The 12,664-nt window shown below is 41.8% G+C and overlaps 1 protein-coding gene across 1 annotated transcript in view; it reads right to left on the reverse strand.

Moving 5' to 3' along the window:
* The window catches only part of SEC63 (SEC63 homolog, protein translocation regulator), a 100,184-nt gene that overhangs the window by 69,281 nt on the left and 18,239 nt on the right, over window positions 1–12,664 (reverse strand). Inside the window, exons 2-3 of the mRNA XM_084623907.1 lie at window positions 10,767–10,866; window positions 9,730–9,844 (exon numbers count right to left, since the gene is read on the reverse strand). Of these exons, the coding sequence (XP_084480033.1) occupies window positions 9,730–9,844; window positions 10,767–10,866 (215 nt within the window). The remainder of the gene's footprint in view (window positions 1–9,729; window positions 9,845–10,766; window positions 10,867–12,664) is intronic.

Below are 12,664 nucleotides of genomic sequence, written 5' to 3' on the forward strand. Positions count from 1 at the left end.
GTACTGTGGAGCTTTCCCTTCTCCCTAGAGGCAGAGCAAAGAGTGATGGCCAGCCTGGGGCTAGGACTGCCCATCTGTGGAAAATCCCAGTACTATAGCTTTCCAAAACTAAAAAATACTAACTGAATATACTAACAGATTTAGCAAAACAGAAACATTCCTCTATGCAAACATGTATTTTCCATTCTCATCTGGGAAAACAGAGGAGATAGTCCAGCAGCCACTGTAGTCAACCTTGCTTTAGGGTCCACGCTTTATTTTGTATGTCAAGATCATACATTAAGAATCCACCTGATGACACTATTGCTTTTAAGCATGTTGAAAGACCAACATTTCATCCCACCCTCACCATACCTCTTGCATAATCAGTAAGATTATGCAAGAAGTGTGGTGAGGGGTGGGATGAAATGGGGCATAAAAAAAATCAAAGCAGAAGAGTTCTAATATATGAAAAACATGTATTTAATATTTGCAATATAAATCAATAATACATATGTGAATAATAAGGGTATAAGAGGAGGCTTGGTGGTATAGCACAGACCTTAATTTTTATTCGATACAGTGACCCCATTTTAATGTGAAAAATATTCAAATTAGAAACGTATTCAACAAATTATAATAATTTTAGCATAATTATTAGTGTTCTCTCATTCAAACTACAACTGAGCATCCCAATATGAGTAATACATGTCACTTCTTGTCACTGCTGTTTTCATCTGCAAATGCTAATGCTGATTTTGTCAGGAAATTGCAACACATACCACACCTCCTTGGCATCCACAAATTATGGTACATGCTGGTTTGTCGCTGCTGCAGCCACATCTCAGATTTACCAGGTGAATCACCCGCACAAGAGCACTTTATTAACTTTAGAGTATCTGGGACCAAGCACAACATTGTCTGGTAGAGTTTTGGAAAATAGACTTGGAACTGTCATCACATATCCATCCATACTGCAGCGGATCAAGCAGTGGTGCGTCTGGGACCAAAGCACTTTTCCCACATATATGCCTGAAGATGTGTTCATTTTACATTTCCTATAAATGTTTCAGCTGGTGGTGATAAGGAACTGAGTTTTGGTCCTCATGTGGTACCTTTGCCAATTTTTGCTGCCCGTGATGCATTGATGTCACCACAGAGAGAGGCAGTATCCAACTCACAAGATCTTCAACACAGTGCCTTTACTGGGACCAAAACAGGAAACTGTTGTATCACAGCCTGAAAGTACATGAGCAGCTAACAGTCCTGGTACAATGTTCTCGTGTTCCTCTGAAGTAGCACAAATGCCTGTTACAGCTCTCTCTTTAACTGGTCCATATTCACTAAAGATGCGAGGCCCTGTTCAAGGTAATGGTGCAAGAGTAAGAAAAATACATCAGTATCATCTGATAATACTGATATTTCCACCAGTTTCTCTTTTGCAATCACCACAATTTGTTGTACAAAGATGTTGTCAGCTTCCTCATGTGACGTGGCTGTATCTCCCCTGTTGATTACCACACCTCATTGGTTTATTTCAACTGGAGTGTTGTCTCTACCTTTGATTAAAGTGCAAGCTAATAATGTGTGCGTCACTAGTGAAACTTCTTGTCTTAAATGAGTTTTGTACAAATTATGTCATCAATTGTTTCTGAATTTCAGTAACCATCAAGACAACTTTCTATGGAGGTAGCTGTGTACTTCTAGTGAACTGATGCGCTCTGCTTGCTTCTGTAGCTCTGCTACATCTTGTGCCACTCTTTGCGCTGAAGTTTTTGTACCTGTCAAAGACAAGGTATACATTACCTGTTGCAAGTTTGTGTTCAACGCAGACTCTGAAATTGATCACAGAGTCCTTGATGATACTACTTGCTAACCTGTACTACCCAAAGAACTGCAGAACCACCAATAACTGTGCAGGTGTCTTGTGAATATGTCTTACTGACCCCTCTGTCTGCAGCTGCTTCTTTAGGTAGACTTAGCCATGGCAATCTTCAGGTCACCAGAGTCCGTGAACATTGACATTGGTAAAGGATCCAAATCATATGACAAAATATTCTTGATGTCAACCCCTCATGAACTTGCCTGTAGGTCTATCATTCTTTAATAGATAAGGTTAGCGTCAAATACCTTTGTTGGACCAACCTGTACATGCTTTGTCACTACTCGTGTCTCTACTATCCTTAGTAGTGTGTCAGAGAAACATATGGGAGAGCTACATTCAAAATTCTTGCATTTCGCGAATTCCAAGTGTGTGCATTTACATTGACTGATGGTGGTGCCACTCTATCACGGACAACGTTTAGTCTTGCCTCTGGGTGTTTAGTGGGTGCACAGGTCTAGCTTCTTACTGATGGCTTCTCTGTTCATTGCAGAAATCCTTGACTTTGGGGATCTTTTGTACTTGGGCCTTGTGTACTGTATTTCTGTGACACTCTGGTTTCAGAGTGATCCTAGTGATGCAACCATGCCTTTTGTCTAGATTCAGGGGGAGGAGGGAGCATACCAACATGCTATACTGCTAATACAGACTTAATTAGCTAGGAGGTACATTTGTTATGTTCCTTATACAAAATATTAGTGTGAAATTTCATTAAAAAAAGTATCTAGGTAGGTGGGTTAAGGGTGTATGATTGTTGCAGAGCCCTAGAGGAGCAGGGGTCTGCACAGAGAACGGCTGACACCCTGTCTCCTGGCAACTGATGGCCTGGGTCCCTTCTCTGCAAAGGTGCCAACTGAAGAGAACAAAGAGATCAGGTGGTCTCTGGCCCAGGAAAGAGACAAAGGCCAGAGGAGGGCCTGGAAAGTTTCAGTTTAGAGCTGGCTGGGGAAAGAGAGGAAGGCCCAGACCCGGGGTCTGGCCTCCCTGGCCTCAAGATGGACCTGACTGAGGTGTCCTTTTTCTTGTACATACAAGCTCTGTTTTGGACTGTGTTCCTGTCGTCTAATAAACCTCCTGTTTTACTGTCTGGCTGAGAGTCACATCTGACTGCGAAATTGGAGTGCAGGGCCCTTTGGCTTCCCCAAGAGCCCCACCGGTGCGGACTTGTTGTGGGAAGCGCACGGTGTAAAGAGGGGATGCTGAATGCTCCGAGGTCAGCCCCAGGAAGGCCGAAGCTGTGTAAGCTTCTTGCCCTGGAGACAATATGCTCACAGAGAGGAGGCCCCCCCAGAGTCCTGACTGGCTTCGTATGGACTAGTTCCAGAGAATTGCCTGGTGACTCCGTGACATCTGGTAATAAGTGCTAATATTTCAAAATGCTCAACAGTGACAAGGTATCATCAGGTAGTTTATTTGAATTTAGGATCTTGAACATTCAGAATGCACGCAACAAAAACAAAAAAAAAAACCCACAACACAACCCTCCACACACAATGAACGCTAAAACAAGGTACTGCTAAAAATGTGCATTTGGCTATCAGAGAGAACCAATGGCTTCAATTCTGAAACTAGTTAATCTCTGGAAATGGACCAGACCATCAGATATGTAGGACATTAGAAAGAAAGCTCACAGGTAAGAAGGAAATTTTCTTCTCACCAGCCCCTCCTTCCTATATCTTGCAACCTGTACTGTGAGATGTGCAAAGCATTACTCACCTTTAGGGTATGAGGAGGATTCAAACTATATACACGGAAGACTGACCCCAGATTACTGCTGTGGCAGCACATTCTGAAGTACCTTTCCCCCACCCCTCAAAAGCTATATTCAAAGAAGAAAGGACATTAACCATGATGACTATGTAGCTGCCTTTCAAATTTCTTCATATGAAGCACAAGACTCTTCTGCCCAAGAGGTAGTTGAACCCTCAGAATGGGCAGTAATGTTACCTGGTGGATTCACTCCAGTTTTTTTCTCCTTTTGACTGACGAGTGATAAGATGAAGACAGCTGTGGGTTTCAGATTAAATCTATCTCAAGTGCACAGAAACACAAGTTGTCCTAACATCCAGTGTATGCCATTCAATCTCTTTTGAAAGCATAGGACTAGGAGGCAAAGCAGAGGCTAAAACAAGCTGGCACCAGTGGTGATCTCAAGTCTCACCAGCTCTGACATCAGATTCACCTGCTGGAATCTCAAAGGGATGAGCCCACCATGTGAGGGACGAAGTGATTGACCTAAGAAGGGTGATTCTCCAATCCCGATTGGTTGCAATTTCTTGCTACTATGGTAAGAGGAAATTTTGGAGCATTCTCAGATAAAATCTGGCCCATTGGAAGGCATCCACACATGAAATTAGCATACTGAGGAATTGCGTCAGGATTTTTTGTGATATCTGATGACACATGGTGAAGTAAGGAGAGGATCTTCCGTCGTATCTCCTCTGAAGTGAACACCTTTGTGTCCAGGATCACTTCTGAATGCAGAAGTTGCTGAGATGGTTGGAGGGGAGACTCACTGGAGATTATATTCACCAGAAAACGACAGTCTTGTAACAATGTTAATCTCCTCTAGAGCTCAAAAAGCCATTTGAAAGAACAAGGACCAGAAGATATGATCTAAGTAAGGATGAGTGTCTTTGCCCCACACAAGCTGTCAGGAATCAGGCCTGCAGCTGATCCAGTCTACCAGCAACCTATGAGCACAGCTAACCTGTAGTACGCTGCCTGATTGATGGGAAGTATCAGCAGATCAGTTCTTAAGCCCAGCAGCAGCTACTCAAAGCATTGGCCCACAACTACATTAGTTCCTGTGCCTATTTGTTGCCAGCCTTGCTCCTCCTTATTCCAGCATCAGCCCCTGCACTTCTCCCATCCTGCCTCACTCCAGGTAACCCGGCTCTGAACCTCAGTTCCGATTCCTGACTTCTGTCTTCAGCTCTAATCCTCGACTCTGGCCTCTGACCCTGGAATCCTATTTCTAGCTTCCAACTCTTGCTCAATGCACTGGGCAAGACAGGCCACATCCCCATCTCTAACATCCACCAAGAACAGCGAAGACCACCAGGATCTTTGTGAAGACTCGTGGGGTAATCACTTGCCTGAATGAGAGATCTCTCTATTGAAATGCTTCCCACTGTAACAGAAATTTAGAAATTTTCAGCAGCTCTCCCTAAATGGCATATGTAGGCAGACCTCCCTGAGGTCTAATGCAATCAAGAAATCCCAGGGTAAGAGTCATGATGATAAACTTTAGTGTTTCCATCAATTTGTTGAGGGACTTGAGCTCTAATATGGCTCATTTCCCCCATCCTTCTTTGGGAACATAGAGAATATTGAGTAGACTCCACCAAAATCTGTCTCATTGATACCAGCTCTACAGCTCCACTGCATAGAAGGTTTTTGATCAGATTCTTTGATCTGGGGGAAGACTATGAACACTGTCTCTGGGGGACTTGATTGCATAACATTGTGATGGCATAACCCTGTAGAACCATCTAGTACTCACTTATCTAACTAACCCTCGATGGCATAACCCTGTAAAACTGTCTAGTACTCCCTTATCTCCCATGTGTGTTCAAATTTCTGAAGCCTCTCCCCCAAATAAGACATCTTCTTGGACATGGGGCTCTTAAACCAGAAATCGATGAGCAGTCTTGAGGATCGTCTCGTATAGTCCTATTTTAAATTTCTCTATCTCTTCCAGATCTGTGGATTTCTTATGGGCTAGTAACTGTGAAAGGAAGATGGTAACAAGAGGCAGGAGGTGATGAAACAGAAGAGAGTTTCCTCTCACTAGCGTCTGCTACTGCTTAGTCCACATCCTCATGAAACAACTTGCCCCCATTGAGCTCACAAAGTGTTTTATTTGTGTTTCTGCTTTCCAGACACTAAGCCAAGTGTGTCATGACACCATATTAGTGGCTCTCTCCATGGTCTCTAATTTAAGGGAAATCCAGAAAACTGCTAGCAAGATCTTGTTCAAGCTCGTTTTCAGTTTTTTTATCTTGAGTCAGGCCTCATTGGATCATACAGTCTATCCAGGCTAGAATCACCCTGACAAAACAAGAGTCTGCTGCAGATGCCCAAAGGCCTCTAAGTTCTTTCTTAGAAATGACTGGATTTTTTCAGTCTGTTGGCTCTCATGGTAAACTCTCCCTCTCATTCCTTCAGAGAATCTTTGACCAAAGTGGCAGCTGCTACATCTACCTTTGACCAAATGTTTATGAGAACACCTCGATGTGTCTTTTGGGGTGCTTGTCTTTGTTAGGAAACGCCCACCCAAGCCTTGATTACTTCTTCAAATACCAGGTACAGTGGAACACAATTCTCTCTTTGCTTTAGCTGGAAAATATTTCTAAGAGGCTTTCTTGGATTACTCTAGAATTGGTGGCTCCTCAAAAGTCTCAGGCAGCATTTCCAGAGTGGCGAGCACCTTCCATAACACATGATTAAATACCTGTGGAGGGAAAGCCTCTCTTGCAAGTCATCCTCTAATTCTGTTCAGTCTGAGCCAGGTAATTCCCCTTCCTCCAAGGGGATCAAGATGGATGAGGAGAAGAAAGAATTTCACATCTCCCTCTCATTCTCCAATCTCTTCACTTTTTTGATCTTATGAACCTTAAACTTTTCTCTCTCTCTTTTTTTTTTTAATATACTGGTGATGAGGTAGAGGAGGAAGAGTCCCTCTTCTTTGATTGTCCCTTTTATGTAAGTGCCACAGTCCCTGCAAAAGCACCTTCCTTATTGCTTGTAATGGGAGACTCAATGACAGAGTCTGAACTAAGGAGCATTTTGAACCTGCAGACTTCCTTTTTCTTTTCTTGCCTTTTCTGGCAAACGTAGCCACAGGTATTCACCCTGAGGTTCCCTTCAGGCCACAATAATTTTTTTGGGTTGTGGGCAGGATGGCTACGGCAACGTCACATTTTACCCCTTTTCCAAAGAGTCCTGCCATCTCCCGGGTAGAGGCAGGGAGGTTCGGGAGGGGGGCAGATAGAAAAAAATCTCTTCCTCCTTCCAAAGCTGTTTCCTTTGTCGAAAGATGCTTCATTGGCATGTAACCTGCCTATCCATCCCAGACTGAAGTGCAATCACTTCATTATTTCAGAGGGCAATACTGAGGTTGAGAGGGGTGGTAATCGCCATGGAGCTATTAGTGGGGGAGAAGATGAATGGTCACTTGTCCACCCCTCTCCCAACAGTCTGCACTGTGGACAGGAGGAGTTAAACAGATCATCTGCTTAATCACAGGCTGTTGCAGCTCTTCCCCACAGAAGGCTCTGGGTTAGGAGATCTGCCTGTGCTGCCTACTGCATACTAACTCCATAGCCCAATTTTCTGGCTTGGCATAGATCTGGCCCTCACATTGGCTGAGCGGCTTAGGCCCCATGACTGGAGAGCTACATAAGGACCTGGCCCACCCCTGCACCTTCAGGTCACCGTTTAGTGTGGCTGTAGGATCTTCTTTGCAGCTGGACAATCTGGTCCTAATACTCCTGAACAGGAAAAAGACAGACTTGAGAACATTTGTGACCCTCTCTTTCCCTACCTGCCACAGCCCATGAAAGATGGGGAAAACAAATCTGCTCTGGCAGTAACACACTCTGCAGGACATGGTCTGAGGTGAACCTGGTTCAGAAACCCCCAGCAAACAGAGCATTTAAAAAAAAAAAAAGTTTTAGGAGTCTCCAATTAAAAAAAATCTGAATGTGACTATGTCCTATCCTGATAGGCATTGCTATAAAGAGAAGACCACTAGGTCTCCAGTCTTCCCAGAAATAGAGGAAAAAAACTCGGGTTCTCCACAGAAGAGTGGTCTTGGCCACAGGCTAACTGTCAATCTTTGTTCTGACTCCAACCAGCAGGTAGAGGGGTGAATGCCTCACAATACAGACTGTCTGTCAGAGACAGAGGTTGAAAATGGGAATGCTTTGAAGTTGAATCTCCTTTAGGAACCTATTTAGATGTTTCAGGCAGGACTCTGCTTTGTTTGTCCCTGATTTTCTCAGGCTAGAAATAGGATGGGGAACAGGTTGTAATACTCTGATCTGAAGTAGTTGATGGATGATTTCATTCATGTCATGGCCTTTCCAGGATTGATGAAGTTGGGAATGGGACAAAGCTGTTCCTGTAATTCTAGCACAGCTTCACTGGGTACTCCCTCTGGACAACGTATAGTGACCTCATTTGGTCAAAGATATAGGTAACTCTTTTGCTGAAAAAGCCTGGCACCAATTGGAGATCTAACACCAGACAGCGCTGGTTGGGAGACCTGCATCTGAGGCCACGGAGGGCAGTTATTCACCCTGCACTTGTTTTAGCTTCCACGTGTAAAGGGGTAAAACAGGAAGAAACACTTCAGACTCCTTAAATTTGCCAAATGACCTGTATTCTTTTCTACAGTGTCTAGCAGGACTGCGAGTTGACTTTTCTGATTACTTTGAATACCCTGTTTTCCGTAAGTTTCCCACTGTATCACTAGGATAGCTGGAAACTGATTTTCCAGAGCATCTGATCCCATGGATCAAAGTCCCATATACCTGCATGAAACAGATTCAAATCCCAATGTCTTTTTCACCCCACAGGGAGAAGCCCTTAGGCTGTGAGATTTTTATGTTGAGGGGAACCAAACGTGCAACACTTGTCTCTCCATATTTGCATTGCTTGTGAAAGCCTGTGGAGACTCTTTGGTATCAGATCACAGTTCATATTTATTTTTGTTGTTCTGATGCCACTTGAGAAAGTGTGCGCCCAAAGGAGAGCTCGGACATGAAAGCCTGCCTGCATCTGGCTGCCTGTGAAGGCCACTCTTTCTAGTGAAAATCTCCCCCCACTTAGAAACAATGAGTTCCTGACCACCAGGGAAAATAGCAACATTCTTCCTTCAATAGCAATACCAGGCAGACACTGCAGGGATTCCATCTCACTGCCATGGGCAGTAAGAAGGAACTGAGGGATAGTTGGATCTGCACCACTCTTTATGCCCTCAGGTGGGGGGTGAAGATGCATAAGGACATCTAAAATGCAGGTGAGACCCCCCCCAATGGACACAGTGGTAAAAATAAATCTGAATTCTGCATGCATGGGGCATATGCACACCATAAGTGGAATCCATGTGAACAATTACTCAAAGATGAACTGGAAGGAACTTCAGCAGGCGGCGCATTCCCCTGCTGCCAGTGATGGCCATGTTTGGTTCTGCCCCGAAACAACAAACAGGCTGAAGTACCCATTGTAACAGTTCTGTGGAGCTTAGAACAAAGGAGGAAGTGCCTCAACAGCAGTTTTACATAAATGGCACAATTTACCTTACATTAAGAAGAAAAACTAGAACACAGCAAGTAGATGTGAACCCATATGAAGTAGGGATTGTTTATACAGCTTATCCCACCCACATCACCTAAACTGCTCCACAAGTCTAATGTGCATAAAGGGCTTTTGTGCAACGTTGCACCTCAGACTAACTTCTCTTGGTAGGTCTACTATGTTGTCAATATGTATGACTGTCCGCAGCCCATAAGGATATTCTCTCCAGCACAGTCCACACAAGTCTGGTTTTTGCTCTGAAATTTTTTCAGACAACGCTTAGCTACGATCATGTGAGTCATTCAAAACAGATTAAAACTGAAATCTTCATCTCAGTATACTGTATAAGAGACTTGAAGGACTTTGGTATTATAGTTACAAATTAAAAAATACACACTAGCAATGTTCAGAAGGTAAAAGTTAACTGCATCTTGAGGCATGCTTTCAACCCTCACGGATGCTCTCACTAGTATTTCCTCCGGCTTAGTTTTACATATAAAGCAAGTCCTAAGCATGCCATATTAAAGTAATGTGTATTACCCAACAAGGGCACTATTACTTACTGGGTCCAAATGTAAGACTTCATAAGGGTTGTATTCTTGATATTCTCTGTCTGTTTTTGAAACTTTGTATGCAAGAAACAGAAACAGCGCCCATCCAGCAAGAAGAATTGCTTTCCTGTTTAGAAAGAATATGAAGGGTAAAATAAAATACACACAATCCTCCTTACTTCTAACATAACACTGTACAGGTAATTTGTGAGGCTAATTTATATAAAAAAAACTTAAGGACCCCACATTAAATAATGAGATCCAAAAAACCAGTTTTAGAACAAATACCCTTGGTGATAAAATGGTTTCGTCTGTTGAATGACTGGGCTTTTTTATTGCTGTTTACATAGACAAGCAAAACAGTGAGTTTCTACACTTCCACACCCTCTACCTCCACAAATCAAAAAATCTCCTTCAACAAACAGAACAGACTAACAAACAAGAAAGTCTCTGTTCCTCATTTACATAGAATATTTTGCACCTAATAATGGATGCAAGTTCTGCTTTTTAAAAAAAAAGCAAAATACAGAAAAAAGGAATAAAACTGAACAGCTGGGAAGTGAAAGGGAGGAGAGAGGAGGAGATGTGAGAAAGCGTAACAAATAGTGGGGAATAAAAACACAGGCATTACATTTAAGCGAGCAAAACATTTGAACATCTTTCTATGTATTGTATTTAACTGGACATCAATAGTATTGGTAATTTGAGGAAAGGGACAACAGAATTCTGCTCCATTATTGATAAGATCCAGGAGAAATTGTTGATTACTGTTGCGGTCTACTAGGTTAACTGAACAGGAATTTAAGAAGCTGTAACATGAGTGGCTTCTCTCTGAATTTCAAGCCCTATTAGATATTAATAATTAACAAATTTTCATTACGCAATTGTAGCAGATTCTAATAGTCCCTTTCTTTAAAAAGTTATGAAACCTATTACTTTATTATAGAACTAGTTCCAGATGCTTTAATTAAAACTTTAAATTTATGTAAAAAAAATACAAAATACAGTAGTAATTTAAATGAGAAGTTACCCAAATGAAATATACTTACTTTATTGTAGGAATTATGTTTTGTTGTGGTTTTAATAACCGCAAACGATACCACAGACATCTTCCATATACTTTTCTTATATTTTTTAATCGAATTTGCTCTGCAAAAAAAATTTAAATGGCTAGTTAAAATTTAATTAGAATTTACATCAAATGCAAAGTGACAAGTGAGCTGTTATCTTGGGGTTTGCAGTGCAATTCCAGTTTGAGACTTGAAAGAGCTTCATAATCAAAAAAAGCAGTGAGAGTGAATTACAGATTTGTTTCCTAGGCATTTAAATGGTACCAAATTTGTAAGTAACGGTTTAACTTGGATTGCTCTACACTACCTACTACAGGAATCAATTCTCTTTTTTCTGTGTATCTTGAAACAAGAATCACTGCTGAAACAAAGTCAGGAGATGTAGCTTGTCTATTCCATGCCCTACTAGTCTCACATGTGCAGTTTTAAAGCTAGTTAACTCCAGCAAATGATCTCCCCCTTTGATATCAGCTGCAGTATGCAGGGGCAGAAAAAGAAGATAGCATATGAAATGGATCTTGGAATACAACTGGGGAGTGTGAATTGGGGACATTTTTTGAGCAAGGCACTGGAAGAACTAAAAACCTTCAAATACTGTTACGCCCTTCCTCTTTGTAACACCCACTTTGAGAGTTTATTTTTAGTTAGACTGTAGCTCTTTGGGGGCAGAGACGTATCTACCTAAATGTAGAACCCTGCATGGATACAAAATTTGTATCCGCATCTGATCCGCAAACATAGTCTGTGGTTATAAAGCAGATTTCTGCAGATTTGCAGGACTCTACCTATATGTTTGAACAGCATCTCATACGAGGTCCCAGTTCTGACAGGATGTTTGGCAAATATAATAAATAGCAAAGAACGAGGAGGCTAGCCACCGAGAGGTTTCTTCCCCAAACATTTCAAAGTGGGTGGGGCAAATCTATAGTACAAAATTTCCCCAAGAGTGGGAGCAATCTGTCTATATTTAAAGAGCTTTAATTATATTTTGGTATTACCTGGGATCAAGCTAGTGGTGAGAGAGAGGTTTCAGGAAAAGAAGTACACTGTGATGGAAAGTGAAGACAGTTTATGGAACCCTATAATGGATTTGATGGGAAGAGAATCCCACCAATTGTGAGAAGCATAACTTATATGGCTGTATAGACCTTCTATAGGATTAATTTTATATTATAAATGGGCTTCTTGATTAGTTTTAAAGTAACTTTTCTCTATCATGATGTAAATTTCATAAGAAACTAAAATTGCTTTATCTGCAAGAATAAGAGCATTTGTCTACACTTAGATTAGCAGAGAAGAAAGTGGAGATGATGAAATTTGTCATGTTTTAATTAATTTTATTTTTGCTAATAGATTAATATAGAGTGACTGGTTTTGTTAAGCTAAAGTTTTTCCTATTAGTTATTTTTATAGGAGTTTGATCTGAATTTTCCCTAAACTATTGACACAGTATCATCTTAAGACTTTTCATCCAAATAAGACCATGTCAGCCTCCTCAAAAGAGGTTTTATGTGTCTGGATTTCTGATTTTTGCAGGATCACAGACCAAGAGTCACTGTGATATGAAAAACGTGTTTGTTTGTTTTTAATTTCTGGCTTAGAGGGACTTTTCCAACATTGATGCTTGCTAACAATGGCCTCACATCTTACTGGCCCAAAAGCCTTGGATGGAACAAGCAAAATTCATCAATCATATGAATCAAAAGGTAACACTGAGAATCCTTGCCTTTTGATCAACAAGAAAACTGAAGACTGAAGCTCCAGAATTTCCAAGAGTGATCACCTTGGGGAGAGGAAGCCTCAACATCCACAAGCCATTCCAGCCTCTGACCAGTCTCTCCCTGCACCAGAGGCAGCCCACTAGTGGGAAACATTGT

The sequence above is a fragment of the Lepidochelys olivacea genome, assembly GCF_965140295.1.
Source record: "Lepidochelys olivacea isolate rLepOli2 genome assembly, chromosome: 3".
Taxonomy (NCBI): Eukaryota; Metazoa; Chordata; order Testudines; family Cheloniidae; genus Lepidochelys; species Lepidochelys olivacea.